Source organism: Staurois parvus, unplaced genomic scaffold (genome assembly GCF_062004578.1).
Source record: "Staurois parvus isolate SC_StPar_1 unplaced genomic scaffold, SC_StPar_1.0 ptg000565l, whole genome shotgun sequence".
Taxonomy (NCBI): Eukaryota; Metazoa; Chordata; class Amphibia; order Anura; family Ranidae; genus Staurois; species Staurois parvus.
The window spans coordinates 409,204-427,956 of record NW_028318361.1 but is presented as its reverse complement, the minus strand read 5'-3'; the positions used below and the strand labels follow the sequence as shown (position 1 = coordinate 427,956).

The following is an 18,753-nucleotide window of genomic DNA, read 5'->3' as shown; positions in this document are numbered from 1 at the left end:
TTTCCCATCATTCAATATATCCTTCAAGCGCGTGTTCTTATCCTTTATTCATTTCCCAAAAATATTATCCTTCCCCGGGGGGGGAATACTTTGTTCCCACCAAGGGAGTCGATATTGAATTATATTTCCATTCTTTTTGACTATACATTCTATCCCATAATCCCATATACTCAAAACTTTCCTTGTGTCCTGTTAACATCTAATGTGAGAAACTTATATCTTATCCATACAATCTTCTCTAACTGTGCCTTACTTAAAATCCCTTCCATCTTTACCCATCCTTTCCCTTGTGAATTAAATGTCCAATCTCCTATTCGTGACAAAATCACTGCTAGATAGTAATTTCTTACGTTGGGTAAGCCCAAAACCCCATTCCCTTTTACTCTACTCAGGACCTCGTAACTGATTCTCGGTTTCTTATTTGCCCATATAAACTTAGTAATCATCTTCTTTATTATCCTGAAAAAAGACCCTGAAAGGTGAACCGGGAGCATGTGGAACTTATACAGAATTTTTGGCATTATCACCATCTTTACCAAATTTATACATCCTATTCAAGAGGCTCCTCCCTTTGAAAGTCTCCTCAGCTCTTCCTTAACTTCATTTAGTAGTGGGATATAGTTTGCCTTATATATACCTTTTATTGAGGGGGTTAATTTTACTCCCAGGTAACCTATTTCCTTTTCCCTCCAGATAAATGGAAACTCTTTTTTGTAGACTCAACGTCTCTGACATTGGGAGGTTGATATTTATTATTTCTGATTTTACTGGGTTTATTTTCAGGTTTGGTAGCTCACCATACTGTTTTAATACTCTCATTCGGTTAGGCAACATTATTCTGGGTTTACAATATAAAACAACGTATCATCTATGTCAACATATTATCTGCATATGTGGCTTCTTTATGCTCCATTTCACCTATCTTTATTCCCGCTATATCTACACATTTCCTTGCCCTCACCAGAACAGGTTCCAAAGACAGTACAAACAACAAGTTGTTCATTCTAAAAAACTGAGAAAGAGATCTGTTAACCGTGACCGCTGCTGACGGGCTATTATACAATCATTTTATCCATTTTAGCATTTTAGGCCCTATTTCTAATGTCTCTAGTGTATCAAACATGAATCCCCAAGAAACCCTAAAAAAAATTTTCAGCGTCGATCGATAGGAGTATTGCCGGCACTTTCTCTCTCTTAGCTCTTTGTACAAGAATCAAGGGTCTCAAACCATTATACCTATCTTCTCTTCTCGGGATAAAACCCCCTGATCTAGATGTACTCATTCAGGCATCAAGTCCTTCAGTCTCATTGCCAGCACCTTAGCATATAATTTAGTGTCTGTGTTTAGTAATGATATAGGTCTGTAACTGGCCTCCAACTCCTCCCCCCGTGATTTCATGTACCTGCACATTTTAGGGACAAGAAGATCTCTAAATTTTTTTAAATATCCCACTGCGTATCCATGCAGCCCTGGGCTTTTACCTCCCACAGTGTTCTTTAAGGCTAAGTTAATTTCCTCTGGGATAATAGGTCTCTCAAGGGTCTTTAGTTTTGAGAAACATGAGCCTGCACAGGACTATATATATACTGAGCGTGTTGTGACCTCCTATGATCAAGGGATCAAAGGATATGGTAAGCCTCCATATTGGAATGAAGATTTTTCACCACAGATAAAAGGGAACTGTTCTATACACTTTATAAGGACTGTTTTATTTATATTGATTTAATTTATTTGTTTTTTGGCAATGGATCACTCTTGAGCACTTTCTTGGTTATATTTTATTGGACATATATTATTTGTACATTATTCATGAATTATTGGAGGTATTTATTATTATATATTTTTTTAATTTTCTTTATATAAAGAGACAATACAAATAACAATAATATCACATCAAATACATCAAATACACCCCCTTTTCCCCCATTTCCTCCCCCCCAATCCTCTCCCCCTTAAAAAAACCCCATGTCCATTCCTGTCTTATCTTCTCTTTCCCTTTTTGTATACCAACCCATTTCCATTTATCTGTTTAATCATTTAATTTCCTCAACTCAATTATCAAATCATCCGTCATTTTGACATAATTTCCTGATGTTCTAAAATCACACCACCCTCTCCATTTTTCTCTATACACTTCCACTTTATTCTCCTCAATATAACACAACTCCTCCATCTTATTAATATACTCAGTTCTATCCATCCAGTCCTTCATTGTTGGGGAATCCTGGACCTGACAATATTTAGGAATCAAGCTCTTTGTAAATAATACGCTATGCTATTTTTATATTGTTTTACTGACAACTCTGTTTTGTAGAAAAGGCACACCCACGGGTACTTCTGTATTGAAGTCCCCAAAATCTCCTGTATATTTTTATTATTTCTTGCCAAAATACTTGTATATTTGGACTTTCCCACCAAATGTGCGCCATCGTCCCTAGTGCCCCACATCCCCTCCAACACAATGGTGATATTTCCTCTCGCTGTTTATGTGCCACACTCGGTGTACAATACCATCTGGACAAACATTTATAATTCATTTCAACTACGTTCATATTCCTCACCCCGTGTATTAATTTTAACACTTTACTCTTCTGTTGATCATTTATTTTTGTACCCAATTCTCTACTGCTGTAGCAGTAGAGAGGTTCACATAGTAGTCAGTTGGATGAATACACAAACAGATCCCCCTAGCAACAACACTGGTTCAACCGAGGTTTAAGGGAGTACTAGCTAGTCTTCACCAGAGCTACTGATGGTGGAGATGGATTTCGCTGTGTGCTAATGCCAGGTCACGGATTAGAGCAAACGAGGGTCAGGTTGTGGATGAAGCCGAAAGGAACAAGCAGAAGAGTAGACTATGGACAACCCAAAGGGTCAGTAATCAGTAATATCTGGATGGGATCAGATGGAAGCGTAGTCGATGAGCAAACTAAGGGTCAAAAACGAGTGTTAGCAAAGAGAAGTACAGCAGTAGGTATGCAAGGAGCAAGAAATCGGCTGGATTGAGCACAATATTCTTGTAAACAGGAAGTGCAAGGACATGGCTTACAGTAGAACTTTAGTCAGAAAAGTCCTTCTAGATCACTTCAGGTTGGCCCCTTTTGCAGGTGTAGCTAGGTAAAACATTAATATTTACTGCTGCTGAGACCATCAGTATAGTCAGTCCTTCATATATGATCTTATGTGACTTTTAATCTATTTGTTGTACAATAAAATGGGTTTGTTTATACCCTTTGTTGGGGTTTGGTATCTCAAAAGCCTGATCTTCTGTTTTGTAAAGACTAAAAAGCAACAAATAGGAGAAGTTCCTTTCTAAGTTTAGTTGCCTTTATAGTTTGTCGATAATAGATTTTTGGGCACAGAAAAAAAAGTGTCCGAAATTGTGTTTTAAACAAATATTTAAAATGTTGAAAGTTTATTTTTGTGATAGAACTTGCTGACGTTTTATACACATTAAATGCCTCCAGAAAAATATTTCAGCCAATAAGAATTGTTTTTGAGTTATATCGAGACAGCTCGGGGCTAAATCCTGCCTGAGTGAGGCCCATGTACTCTAACGTCACCCAACCTTCTACGTTCTTCACAAGGTAGACGTATAGCATTCCATCTGGACCAATGAGTATATAAGAAGCTGAGAGATCGGTAATTGTCCACAGATCCCCTCCAACATCCAACTGTCTCTCCTAAAGGTAGCAAAGCTCAACCGACAACGAACTTTGCGCACTTGTTGGAAGATCATCAAGTTGCTGGAAGTTTCGTGAAGACCTGGGACGTTTGAAAACCACATTTATCGGTTAGTATACAATTCCTAAGTCATTTACAACTGATAGCAGACAATAAGGATACAATTGTCATTTTCTAAAGCTGTACAATCTCCATGATGGGAGGGGATGTCATGGGAGAACGATGGAGATTGCCATTGGTGACTGTATTTTCAGAATGCTGGTTGGTTATCAAGATAATTCACTGATCTGCGGCTTTGTAATTGCGCTACTTTATGTGAAGCAGCGTGATTTCAAAGTCGCATTCAGTGTGAACCAGAGCTCACCGTATTTCTCTAATGGTTTGAATCTTATTGTTTTTTCCTAGAAAATAAAAATAATGAATATTGTAACATATAGTATGAATGTTTTATCTTTCTTTGTATTTATATTGTTTTACTGTGTGTTTTGCTGTATTGCTCTACAGGTTTGAATCTTATTCTTTTTTTCACGTTATAAATTATTTCTCTTCCTCTTCTTCATAATAAGAATAATAATTTTATATATATATATATATATATATATATATATATATATATGAAATAATTTTTTATCAAATATTGTTAGGTCTGGTATGTTACGTAGTCAATAAAAATAATGAATATCGTAAAATATATGGATGTTTGTTGTTTGTTTGTTTGTTTGATTGTATTTATTTTGTTTTATTTTGGGTTTTACTGTATTACTTTACTGGCTTGAATCTTATTGTATATTTATAGTTATAAATCTATATATATAAGTCTAGTATGTTACATAGTCAATAAAGATCATGAATATTGTAACATATATGGACGTTACTTTTTCCATTGTATTTATTTTGGGTTTTAATGGAAAAAACTATATATATAAATGAAAGCAAAACTCTGCAGGACTTTTTCTTTCTGTTTTTTCTTTTTTTTCTGATTTTTGCTAAATCACAAACAGAATTTGGTTGCTCATACTGGATGTATTTTCCAGGGTCCCTGATAACCATGAAGACAACACTGCTGCTCTCTGTATTGTGCGCTGCCATGGCGGGTGAGTGAAGCTGATGTATTTTATTCTATAATAACACATCTGGAATACAGAGACAGCGATAGTTCCCAGAAATTAGATGGCACAATTGGGGAAGGGCAGATACACAGAGAAAGAGTGAGGGAGATCCATTCTCTAATTTAAATGTATCTAAACCCGAGAATAATAATGTAATATATTGCAGCTTGCTGGTTCTTAGTGGTGGCTGCATTAGTTTTCTTTTTTTAGACTTTTTTTTTCACATGTTTTCACTTGGTGATCCTGCCAGCCTTCCCGTGACATCGCCCACTCTCCATATTGTATCTATGAACAAGCAGTGTCATATGACTACAAAATCCTTCCCCCTTTCCTCATCTGTGTAAGATAGGAGGAAGGGGCAATAAACTGACCTGACAGGACTGATAACCTGTATGAGATAAGACTGCAGAGTCCACAGGAGAGCATTGGATTTCTGGCAGGATCAACAGATAACAAAACAGATTAGGAATGAATGGCAGCCCCGCGTATCTGCTGAATATCAGCGTGGTTTGCCTGAGGGTGCAGGAATGCGTGTGATTTACACAAATTCCGGCACCTACATATATGTGAACCTCGCCTTATTCAGGAACACGGGTGACTACAACGCAGGGAAGAGGGTTGTGGAGCACTTTGTTTATGAATTGTAACACTTTTGGTAGACGTTTGTATATTGGAACACTCGGATACAAGTTGCAGCGGTTGGACAATCATTGGATTGCTGTGGAGAACTTTGAAACAAACTAGACATTATCGCTGATTTATTTGAACTGTTGTGATCCTTGTGTCACATAGTAGCTTGATATGAGACCTGTTTAGACTTCCACACAGGAACACGGGGCGCACTTTAATGTTTTTCTGTCTCTCCAGTGGCTGCGTCTCAAACCTGTGGAAGTGCTACCTGTGCTCCTGAAGAGTATTGTGACAATAGTGCTGCCTGCGTGTGCAATACAAGTCTCTTTAACAACTCAGGTATGGTATGATATAATATAGTCAGAATGGGAGCCTTATGAAATCAAATATTGAATTTATGAAATAAAATGTATTTCTATGAATAAACCATATGAGGTGCATGTAGCACACATTAAATAGTGGGAAGGTGCAATGGTCACTTTACACCAGGATTCTAAATGAACTGCAATGGAGTGCCCTGGTGTGAATGAGCCCCCCGACTTCCTGAACATTTGAGTGGTGGAGAGTACAGGAATAATCTGACTGTCTGCAGATAAACATACAAACTGGGATTGCTGTGTGTAATATGGAGTCAGGAGACCATAGCAAGACCCAACTTAAGACGGCTTATCGTGTTCCCAAAGAAACAATCACTGTTTGCACCCAGATTTGTGGCTTAGGGAGGTCTGTATCGGGGAAATCCTGAATAGAGTCTTCAGCTTCTGAAGGACTCCGGTGTGCCAGACTATACCAGACATTGCATGGGGTTCCTTGAGCAAACTCTGCCTCTGATAAGTCTGCTCTTGTTTCTTCACTCCCGATGAATGATAGGTCTGATGGGGGACAGATGATATATACAAAAGGTGGGGTCTCCCTGGAGATATCAATGATCATCTATGGACATGACCAACACTGGGATCCAAATGCCTGAAAAGCCAAGGTACTTGACTTGTTCAGACAGAATCCTAAGCTCTACTGACCACCAATGTAAGGGAACACTACACTGACCACCAATGTAAGGGGACACTACACTGACCATCAATGTAAGGGGACACTACACTGACTAACACTGACCACCAATGTAAGGGGCACTACGTTGACCACCAATGTAAGAGGGGCTCTACACTAACCACCAATGTAAGGAAGCATTACACTGACCACCAATGTAAGGGGCACTACATTGACCACCAATATAAGGAGGCACTACACTGACCACCAATGTAAGGGGGCTCTACACTGACCACCAATATAAGGAGCCACTACACTGACCACCAATGTAAGGGGACACTACACTGACCACCAATGTAAGGGGGCACTACACTGACCACTAATGTAACAATAGATCCCCAACCATTAACAGTAGCTCTCCCCAGCAAAAATGGACAGACACTCAAACTAGATGTCTTCCAGCAACAATAGATCCCAAGCAGCCAGAAACAATAGACCCATCTCAACAGTAGATCCTGTCCAGCAACAATTTACCCCCCCACAATAATAGATCCCCCACCAACAACAATAGACCACCCAGCAGCCAGCATTAATAGACCCACCAGCACACCCCAGCACCCCTTGCCATTACATAAATGCAGTGCTGGAGGTGCCGGATTGGCGTTCCCCCATGTTCCCACTGAAAAAAAGCCCTGGTTGGCACTACACTGACCACCAATGTATGGAAAGGGGGTACACTGACCACCAATGTATGGAAAGGGGGTGCAATTGACTATGAACAGTCTGTACTGTATGTAAACTGGAAGTTTAATTTGTCTTTAACTCCTTGACTCCCTGGCAGCTTTCTCCCCAGTCCCTGGTCACTCTGCCACCCTAAAGTGGGTACATATAGAAACCCCCGATAGTGTATAATGTACATCAAGTATGTCACCGTCACCTCTCATCTCAGAAATGCTGAATTAATTTACTCTTTTTACAGGAAGCCAACCATCTCCAAATTTGACTTGTGATGGAGGATCTTTCAATATACAAGTGTCAAAATGTTGGTTGGAAGCAAATGGTTATAATACGTCTGATATAAGGCTGAACAGCACCAACTCCAAGTGTTGGGCAGTAAGGGAGATTGTGGATGGAATATCTCAGATGACCATTCATAGTCCATTGACAAAATATGTCTGTGACACAGATACTGTGGTAAGTTCTCCTGACACGGTCTGACTGTTTGCTATACAAGAGAAGTAAAAACAGATACATTAAATTATGTATGGACAAAAATATTCTGGAATAGAGAAAACTTAGAACCCTTGTCATATTTTTCTTTTGTCTTTGTTTTCAGAAGAATGTTTTACCTTCTATGTATTTTTGCTACTTAGTCTTGTAAGAAAAGAAATGACAAAACAAAAACTTTTATTATATGCCCCAGGCTCAACAGAACACATTAAGATTGCACTAATGCCTAAGAATTGTTTTGTTACCCCAATGTCCTGTTGAATTTACAACCCCCCCCCACATCCTCATATACATACCTGGTGTCCCTGGTAATTTCCACCTGGTCCTCCAAGTCTGCACCCTTCCCCGATCTTCCTGCTTGTAGATGAGATAGTGAGGGAAGGGGTGTGTTTGGCTCCTGCATCTGCATGGGAGGAGGGAGCAGGGGCATGGCTTGCTGGGCGCTGTGTGTTTGAAAAGACGCACACAGCCCCAGCTGGGGGCCCACATACATGGATGTCTCTTTAGCAGCTGGCTAGTTAAAAGAGACATCCAAAAGGATGAGCTGAATTCCAGGCAGATATAAAAGACACAAATAACACAGCTCTGTATTTATTTACATCATTAAATTTATTTTTTTAATACAGTCAGTATAAGTACCTCCATGTGATCTGGTTTCAGCCTCGTGCAGTCCCTGTTCAACTGGGAGAAAGAGAAGCAGCACAAGTAGCTAGTTAGTTCATGTGCTGACAAAGATTATGTTGGTAAGAGGAGAGAGCAGAGTGACAGAGAGATGAGCTCATCAGTCCTCTGCTTCTCTTATTACTGTACAGTCACAGGCTGGGGGTGTGGGGTCCAAGGGGGACCTGGGCTCAGAGAAAGTGGGTTGATACTGGCTGTCAGAGTGAGCACATAAATTGGCAAAAAAAAAAAAATCCACAGGAGGAATCTCTGAACTGAAGTTGAATTTTGCACGTATTTTGTTATTTTATCTTTGGGATATTTATTTATTATTTTGTACAATGGAGTTTATTGATAGTATCAAGTCATCAGATGAATCCAAGGATAGAAATAACAGTGAAGAGGAATAAACATGCAGTTCCTCTAGGTAACATAAAGCATAATAAATGCACTGAGTTACAGAAGCAAACAAGAAATGTGATTACAATGTGTAATGAAATGATAAGATTCATAACAAAGTGCAGTATTGATTAGCATATGAAGATCTCAGATTCATCAGTAGAAAAGGAGAAAATGGGGCGACCATTGGGTGGTAGAAGGTAACACCCCGGAAAATCTCATAGAGCCACGTCCCAAGCGTTTTCCACACAGCTTGGATATTCCCCACCCTCTGAAAGAAGTAAACTGTATCCTCCATCTCCATCCATCTCCTGGACGGGAGAGCTGCCTAAGCGGGAGGACGTTTCTAAACTCCCCCTGCATCCAGTGCCTGTGCGCGCTCCCTGGGACACCGCATTCGGTGCCTGCTCCGGACACAGCGGAACACCGATCGCTGTACAGGACCCTCTGTGTGAGGTCCAGATTCATGTGATCACCGATTGGCCAATCAGTGATCATATGAATAGTAGTAAACAAGATGCCACTTCCTGACATCTTTGCTTACTACTATGATCACAGAGGTCACATGGTACAGGCCATGTGACACGCTGTGACCAATCACAGCTCACACATTATTTCTCATTTGCTGCAGGAATGCAGCCAGAGAGGAGAAATGATTGCATTTACAGCCTTTATGGGTGTAAAAGCAATCAATGTAAAAAAAGAAAAAAAAATCTTCATCACCCCCCACAATTAGTACAGTGTCACTATGGTGACATTGCACTTCTAGGGTGACAGTATGTAACCCCCCACCCCATAAATAATAATATAAAAGAAATAAAATAAAAATGTAAAAAAAATTTGAAAAATTTAAATTTTTGGTTATAAACTAATTTGTTTTTTTTTGGTTTGCTAAAAAGATAGCTGAATACATTTTGGCCAAGATTTATGAAGAAAGATTATTGATTTGCAAAATTTTATAAGAAAAACAAAAATAAATACCACCTAAATAAAGTTTTATCTGTCTCAAAAAAGCCTATGGGTACAGTGTTGCATGACCGCGCAATTGTCAACCAAAGCACTGAAAGCTGAAAATTGTCCTGGACAGGAAGGGGGTGAGAGTGTCCGGACTTGAAGGGGTTAATAAAGCAACATTGTTTTTGTTCTTTGTGTACGGAGTTTATGTGCCTAAAAAGTCCATTAGATTCTCATGAATCTCTAAGTAAACATGAAGACAGCATACAAAGCATTATGTGTAACCCCATGAGAGGAGTGTGGATACGCCAATCCTTTGGGCACAAAATGGGTCCAGCGATTATACAAAATGCTTCAGGTTCCAAAAAAAAATCATATTCAGCTCAAGTACAGAATGAAAAAGAAGAGTAGAGGAGCAGAAAGAAATAGTTAAAGAAAACATAAAGGTTCCCGGGGGATCACGGTAGAAGGCGGGGTATTTATTTTTATCTGGTTGTTTTTGGCCGGAGTTCTGCTTTAACAAAACTGGAGACTTGCTTTTTGACTTGTCAGGGAATACACTGACATTAATAGTAACTGTCTGTAAATGTGCAGATCACTGTATGGCGGGGAGTTTTCTGACCTCGTCTAATGACTTATGTGCTTCCTCTCTCTACAGGTAAATACAACCCATATCACATACACAAATCAGCTGAATATTTTTTCCAATACGGGTCCGATCATAACACAAAATGACGCTGCTATGAATGTCTCCTGCTCTTACCCGCTGTATATGAATGTCAAGCTTAATGTGACCCTGCACCCAATACTCGGGTAATTATTATTACACATTGTTGGTCTTTCAGAAATCTATGTTGACCATCTCTTATGACATTGGATTCCATCATATACTCTTGTATGAGGTGCTTATAGTGGAGTTCCAGCTGAAAAAAAAATACAGACACTTACCTGTCCCTCAGTCCAGCGGTGTCCTCACCATGGCTGGTATCACCGGTTGTCTTCTCTCCCTGGCGCCAGCATCTTCAGCGGAGTTCCAGCTGAAAAGAAAAAAAAAGTCAGCAGCTACAAAAACTTTAGCAGCTGACTGCAAACACTTACCTGTCCCTCGGTCCAGCGATGTCCTCACCACCAATGTTTCACCAACCGTCTTCTGCGCCGATCCCCCGAGAGGCAATCGGATATTCCTTGGATCAACCCTGGATCAACTTTCCCTATAAATGTTAGTCCATACTCGTCTGTACGAATGAAGGGCGCACTCTCTTCGTGCATTACCGTGGTGAAACACGAGTTTATTAAAATGCATAAATGTACATACTCACAAACCAAAAGAGATAAAAACAGAGACAAAGAGTCAGTGGTGACGGTCCCAAATGACGGGAGACCCTTGATTAGGTAGGATGACGCGTTTCGGGAGACGTAATCCCTTCTTCAGAGCTCTCCTTTGGTTTGTGACTATGCAGTTTCATGAATTTTAATAAACTCCTATTTCACCACAGTAATGCACAAAGAGAGTGCGCCATGTTTTTGCTTTTCTTCACCAGTACCAAGGTTTCCCAATCTTCCAAGGGCTGCACCCGATCTTCCAAGGGCTGAATGACAGTCACAGTACCCCTAGTCAGCATGAAGATATGAGCACTGGTTTGGTTTTTTGGATACTCGTCTGTATGCTGGCATAATGGTGTAATTGGTGTGTTTCTGCAGCTGCCCCACATTGGCCCACATTTTATAAACATTCATTTTAAAACCATTGTGGTGCTTTTTAACTTGTATATCAGATTCATTGTTTCCATCAGAATACACAGAGCTAAAGGAAATAGCTAATAGGTTTGTTCTTTATCCTCATTGCAAATAATGTCAGTTCTCTGTGTGATAACATAGACGCATGGCCACATACCTACAAGGGTTTCTTGGTAGGTGACCTTTGTCTTGTGTCTATTTTCCAGGAGCGCAGTAATAAACGGCCCTACAAACGGTACAACTTATACAGCCGTAATGGCAGCCTTTAAAGAAAGCACATATACGGACGTGCTCAAAGAAGAAGACACTGTGACTGTGGAAAGTACTATTTACCTTTCTGTGATAGTACCAGATCTGGATGCCAACACCTTCAATCTCTCAGTGGTGAATATTTATGCCTCTCCTACCAACTCAAGCTCCCCCAAGTACTATCTTCTTAAGGACGGGTAAGTACACAGCACACAGGTTAGCAATTCTATGTGATCTTTGACTACAGAAATAATTCACTAAATGCCCAGAAAAAGATATCATATTAGGAGGTAGGTTGTTGTAGTGTTGACAAGAAGTTCTGAACTAATCTGGTCAAACAACTTATTAAAGTGACATAATTAACATTTATTTTTGCTTGATACAGTATGTTTTCCATTGAAGGGCTCATTCACACCACAATTGATGGGTTCCTTTGCTCAAGGCAGGCCCAATGCATTGACAATCCATTGTTTATTATAAGTCCAGTTCACAGCAATGTGTTGGTGCGTTTTGGGGGAAAATGGAGCATGCTGCAATTAAGCAGAGTTCAATACATGCAAATTGATGTATTTAATTTGTCTCAATGGAAAATACATCATGGAGAAAATCGTGTAGGTGTGAGTAGGTCTGAGGTGTGAAGAAATACTGGTCACAGAGCATGTAATCATTTCTTGTGTAAGGCACAATGACTCCACCAATTAAAATGTGAATTCTGAATAACAGGAACAATATAATGAACACATGCCTAGAATTGTTCAGCTATAAAATACATAAAAAATAATGAAGACATGCCATGTATTGTCCATCTATAATATATACTATATACAATACAGTATATATATATATTGATAGATGTATAATGTAGATAGATAGATAGATAGATAGATAGATAGATAGATAGATAATAGATAGATAGATAGATAGATAATAGATAGATAGATAGATAGATAGATGATAGATAGATAGATAGATAGATAGATAGATAGATAGATAGATAATAGATAGATAGATAGATAGATAATAGATAGATAGATAGATAGATAGATAATAGATAGATAGATAGATAGATAGATACAGTATTTATATATTGAACATACCCCATATATTGATCAGCTCTATTAGTATGTACCAGTATTGTGTTCTAATCTTTAGATTACAGTAACTGAAAGCTGATGAAAGGTTTCTGTATCCAGGTGCCCATCTAATGATATATCTACTGACCAGCTAAAAGTGGATAAAAATGGAGTCGGCATTGAAGCTCGGTTTCCTATGAAAGTCTTCAAGATCACCAGTTCTAACACCGTCTATCTCTATGCAGAACTTAGACTCTGCACTAATGATTGTGCGGTAAGACTCAACGTACACATAGAGGATGTTCTGTGATTTCTGTGCCTGAAGGAGCAGTCAGGGCTTCATTAGCCATACCCACATATTAGGAACTGGGGATTTTCTTCAACGGGAATGCATGGGAACGCAGTTACGGCACCCTCAGAGTGCTTGGAAGGACAAGGAGTGCTGGGAAGTAGAGGTCTTTTGTTGCTAAGGAGGTCAGTTGAAGCTGGGGGCAATATTGTTATTGGCGGGATCTATTGCTGCTGTGTAGGATCTATTGTTGTTGGGGGGTATTTAGTTGTGGGGGGTCTATTGTTGTTGGCTGCTGACAAATATATTGTTGCTAAAGGGTGTTCTGCCCATCTGCTACAGCCATAACATGGGATGAGCTAGGGTTTGGCTCAAACCCAATTCCATCCCTAACAAAGATGATTGATGGCTTCATGCTTATCCCCAACAAAGATAATGGATGGCTTCATGCTTATCCCAAGCAAAGACAATGGATGGTGTCATGCTGCCCCGATACAATGTAGAATAAATAGGTGATTGGGGAATATGGCTTAGAGTAACTGAAACCAATGTGGAGGGGAAATGCAAACTATTCCAGGGAAGTCTCACCATTGGAGTGATGGAAGAACCTGGTGCGCCCGCATCCTCCACTGTTTCCATTGTGGGGATAACACAGATAAAGGAACATGAAGGGACGTTGTGACTTTAGCATAGCTGTGGTGTTTCTTGGATATAATTTGCGGTTCCTTCATCGATTTCACTTGTCTGGAATTTCTGTTGCATTACTTTTATTTCCTTACAGACCTGCCCCTCTGTATCCAGATCAGCTCGTTCCCAGAACATTGCAGGAAAAGTCAGTCTCTATCTGGATGCAGGTAAGTCATCTCAGGTTCACAGTTTTGTTACAGTAATTTTCTGTGTTCCTTCAGTCACATATATTAAAGCCCAACTCCAGACCAACCCATTGTTTGGGTTTATTGTCGGGGCTTACAAATGCTTTAACGTCTACGGTGAACACAACACAATTATTTCAGCCTCCAGTGAATGTGAATATCATACGATATATCCAGAAGAATGAGTCTCAGTCCTGTTGAGGTCTCCAATTAACAGAAATGTTTTTCTTTATTTGCAGCTGATTCCTCTTACGATACAGATGTCAGTTCTGCTAGCGGTAAGTAAACACTTACATTGAGAATTCTCATCATTTAAAGAGGTGTAATTAAACATGTTCAACCCATTTATAGCAACAACACCTTTATATGTGGGGGAAGTGCAGGTGGACCTCAACATCCATCCCCTGCATATATGCCCCACCCCCAGAACTGTGACCGAGCTGTCACCAACAGTTCACAGTCAACTACTGATAATCAACAGTTGGTAGGATTGGCTCTGGATGATGTCAGCACTGTGCAGCAAATCACAGTGCAGCGTGATCAGGTGACCCTCCTATCAGCCTTTGGGTATCGGAGCCCATTTAAAGCACCAGCTGCCACCAGCATAAAGAGGTTAAAGCTGAATTCCAGGAAATAATCAAAATTTTCAGATGAATAACAGATAGGGGAGCCATAGTACCTGCCAATGGAGTGTATTTCTGTCTATCCACTCCTGAGATTTACACAACTCTGCCACGCAGCACAGCCATGAGGATGACACCATTTTTACTGTTACACTTAGGAATACAGTGGTGTCCTCTCCCCACCCCCAGTTGGGCAGTAGCACACTAATTAGGTCATCTACCCCTCCTCCTATCAGCATGCTCCTTGTAAATACTTCTGTGTGCAGCACATGATTAGTACTCCATCCTTGTGCTGTTTCTTCCTCTCACTTTTATTTATTATTTTATTGCAGGTACTGATGTAGCACCACCAATTTACACATATATTGTACATTCATATCAGTCCCCACCCTCAAGGAGCTTACAATCGAAGGTCCCTAACTCTCATACATACATACGAATGCTAGGGCCGATTTAGCTCCCATTGTGTAGGTAGTACGGTGGTTGGGATGAACCCAGTGCTGCTAGGTTGAAGTTCTAACCACTTAGCCACTGTGCTGCTCTCACATTCTACCTCTGCTGTACAGGGACAGCAAAAGGCCAATACCAGGTAACATTTAAGTACTTACACTACTTGCAGGTAGTGCTGTGGTTGGGATTCGAACTAACAAACCCAGTGCTGCTAGGCAGAAGTGCTAACCACTTAGCCACTGTCCTTCTCTCCCATTCTTTTTCTCCTGTACAGGGATGGCAAAAGGCCGATACCAGATCACAGTTAGGATCTTACACTGCTTGCATTAAAAAAAAATGCTCAGCAAAAATATTGTCTCCTTTTCAGCCTTTGCAGATTCCTGTTACTGGCCACAAAAATAATTAACTCCTCCATAGACATATGTCAAATTTCCCATTTCCCCCCATCTCACCTGCCTAATTCTAACACTGACTGAGAGCTTTGACCTATCCATATAATTCTATGCATACAGTTAGTATTTATTATTATTATTATTATTATACAGGATTTATGGCGCCAACAGTTTGCGCAGAGCTTTACAATATAAGGGAGACGGTACAATTACAATACATTTCAGTACAGAAGGAATAGGAGGGCCCGGCTCATGGAGCTTACAATCTGTCCACCCACTAGACAGATTCACTAGACAGATTTCGCTTAACCTGTATTAAAATGTTGTTGTTTTTGGTGGTATTTATTGTTGTCCCCCCACTAGACAGATTTTAATGTGTACATCCAGCCATTTTCTTTTCTCAATAGAAATAGTCGGGAAAGAGAAGACTCCATTTTGGGCTTTTATTACCATCTTGGGATATGTTAGTGAAATTTCCCTTTACTTACTGTCCCAGTGGCAACGGTTTTACCAAACCAGAAGAGAAAACAAATCTCCAACAACAACACTGACAGAAATCATTTTTTTATTAAGTAGAGTATAGAAAGGTCAAAGTACCTGCCAACTTTTTTATTGCTGTTTGGGTCCATATAGCAGATTTTCCCTCAATTCCTTTTTGGTAAAACCATTGTCACTTTGACGGTAAATTTCTCTAATGATGCCCCATAGCAGTTAGACTGACAAGAGTTCAAATTATATCTCTATAGCATCCAGATTTATAAATATTTTGGTTATTTATTTATCTCAGGTACTTATATAGAGCTGTCAATTTACGCAGCACTTTACATATATGTTATACATTCCCATCAGTCCCTAACGCTCAAGGAGCATACAATCTAAGATCCCCTAACTTACATCCATACATACACATACTAGAGCCAATTAACCTACCAGCATGTCTTTGGAGTGTGGGAGGAAACCAGTGTACCCGGAGGAAACCTACGCATGCACAGGGAGAACATGCAAACTCCAGGCAGGAGGTGCCGTGGCTAAGATTCGAACCAACGACCCAAGTACTGCCAGGTGGAAGTGCTAACCATTTAGCCACTGTGCTGCCCACTGTTGGACATACATTTTAAATTCCCATAGTCACAATCTGGTATAAAAGTTGGCTTTCATCAGATTGCAACTACAATGAAAACTTAGGATTGAACAGAAGATCTTCCATTGGAAGATGAAGTCCTTCCCCCTCCATTCCTAATATCTCTTGTGTGATGTTATTGGAAGATGACAACCCTTCCCTCTCCATTCCTAATATCTCTTGTGTGATGTTATTGGAAGATGAAGCCCTTCCCGCTCCATTCCTAATATCTCTTGTGTGATGTTATTGGAAGATGAAGCCCTTCCCTCTCCATTCCTAATATCTCTTATGTGATGTTATTGGAAGATGAAGCCCTTCCCACTCCATTCCTAATATCTTCTCTGTGTTGTTCCAGGTTTCTCCATGCCTTGGACTTTGTCTGCTCTGATCTCCTCCTGGATCCTGATGAAGCTGATGTAAAGTCTTCGAGAACCAACCATCCCGGGCACCATGAGGCTTTGTCGTAACGTCAACCCCAATGCTCTCGGCAGAGAGAAGTTATGAAGGAATATTTTATCCATTTCTTTTTCTGTGTATGCTATTGGCTGCATCATATATAACGCTACCTAGGATAACCTCGCCGCTATGCGCCCTGATTATTACTCATTTTGTACAGTGCCGATATTCTGCTCTTTTGGCTTAGAGGTGCCGGCTTTATATCTGAGCTATTTATTGTGTTGTATTTATTGTACGGCAAGAATGGTTGATGGAGTGGACAATATATTAGATATTTTGTATCCTGGTGAGCACAAACTGTACTTTTTACTGTTCTTTTACATATAATAAACTGCAAAGTAATGTAATTCAAGGTGTTTCTTTGCATTTATATTCAGTGATTGCAGGTGCTATGGTTAGGAAAAGGTGCCTCCTAAGGCATAGCTAACCCCAAAACCCAAAATGTAATATATTGCAGCTCATTGGCCCTTAGATTAGTGGTTGCATTTTTCTTTTTTTTTCAGGTATTTTCCCCCCCTTTTTTTAATTTAAAGTTTTATTTGATTTTCCGGTACAAAGAGAACAACACCTTTTCACATATACATATTTCCATTCAATCCAATATTACCCCCACCCACCCTTCCACCCTCCCCCCAACCTATTTTCCCCATCCACATCCTCTTTCCTGAACTATATCTTCTCTCATATCTATCTATCTATCTATCTATCTATCTATCTATCTATCTATCTATCTATCTATTATCTATCTATCTATCTATCTATCTATCTATCTATCTATCTATCTATTATCTATCTATCTATCTATCTATCTATCTATCTATCTATCTATCTATCTATCTATCTATCTCTGATACTGCTCTCTCTCAGATTCTCAATTAAGGCTCTCTCCTGACTTCTAAACTTCCCCCTCAATTCTGACCAGTTCCATATATCTTTCAGAGGTTTTACATTTCAACCAACTGCACCACATTTTCCTGAATTATTCCATTTTATCCTCCTCCATGTGACATAGCATCTCCATCCTATAGATATTTTCATCTCTATTTATCTATTCTTTAATTCTTGGTGCTTCAGCAACCTGCCAGAACTTGGGAATCAAACCCTTAGCTACCCTAATTAAGTGATAAAGTACCCTATTTTTATATAATTTCGCTGAAGGCTCAAAGTTATAAAATAAACACCTCCAGGGATCATTCTGTACAGTTATCCCACATATTTCCTGAATGTATTGGATTATTTCCCTCCAGTAATCCTGATTTTTGGGCAACCCCACCATAGATGTGCCATTGTACCCCTTTCTCCACATCCTCTCTAGCACAGAGGTGAAGTATCTACAGTACTTGTTGCTTCTAAGCTACGTTTGGTGTAATAAATCATCTAGCTAAACATTTATAGTTCATCTCCACTGTGCTCATATTTGTCACCTCATTTGTTAATTTGAAAACTTTATTCCATTGCTGTGCATTCAATTCTGTTCCAAGCTCCTTTTCCCATTTTTCCAAGAACCCCAGAGGATCAGTTCCTTCCATAGCCATAAGAATCTTATAAATCCTAGAAGTGACACGTTTTGGGGTTATTTTTTCTTTTAACAATTTATCAAATGGATACATGTCCTCCGATGTCCTCAGTGGTTGTGGGAGACTTGAAACAAAATGGTTTAGTTGATAGTACCGCCACTCATCAAATGTGATCAATAATTTTTCTTCTTTAAATTTTGAAAAGTGTTCAATTTCCCATCATTCAATATATCCTTCAAGCGCGTGTTCTTATCCTTTATTTATTTCCCAAAAATATTATCCTTCCCTGGGGGGGGAATACTTTGTTCCCACCAAGGGAGT

At 39.6% G+C, this 18,753-nt stretch overlaps 1 protein-coding gene across 1 annotated transcript; it reads left to right on the top strand.

Moving 5' to 3' along the window:
• The first annotated feature begins 3,630 nt into the window (after positions 1 to 3,630).
• LOC149450682 (pancreatic secretory granule membrane major glycoprotein GP2-like) lies at positions 3,631 to 17,262 on the top strand. Its single transcript, XM_089691614.1, has 10 exons — positions 3,631 to 3,794; positions 4,720 to 4,779; positions 5,662 to 5,763; positions 7,391 to 7,605; positions 10,313 to 10,467; positions 11,598 to 11,837; positions 12,834 to 12,987; positions 13,784 to 13,856; positions 14,114 to 14,152; positions 16,815 to 17,262. The coding sequence occupies exons 2-10, from the start codon at positions 4,734 to 4,736 to the stop codon at positions 16,877 to 16,879; spliced, it is 1,089 nt and encodes a 362-aa protein (XP_089547740.1). The 5' UTR covers positions 3,631 to 3,794; positions 4,720 to 4,733; the 3' UTR covers positions 16,880 to 17,262.
• Positions 17,263 to 18,753: the final 1,491 nt, after the last annotated feature.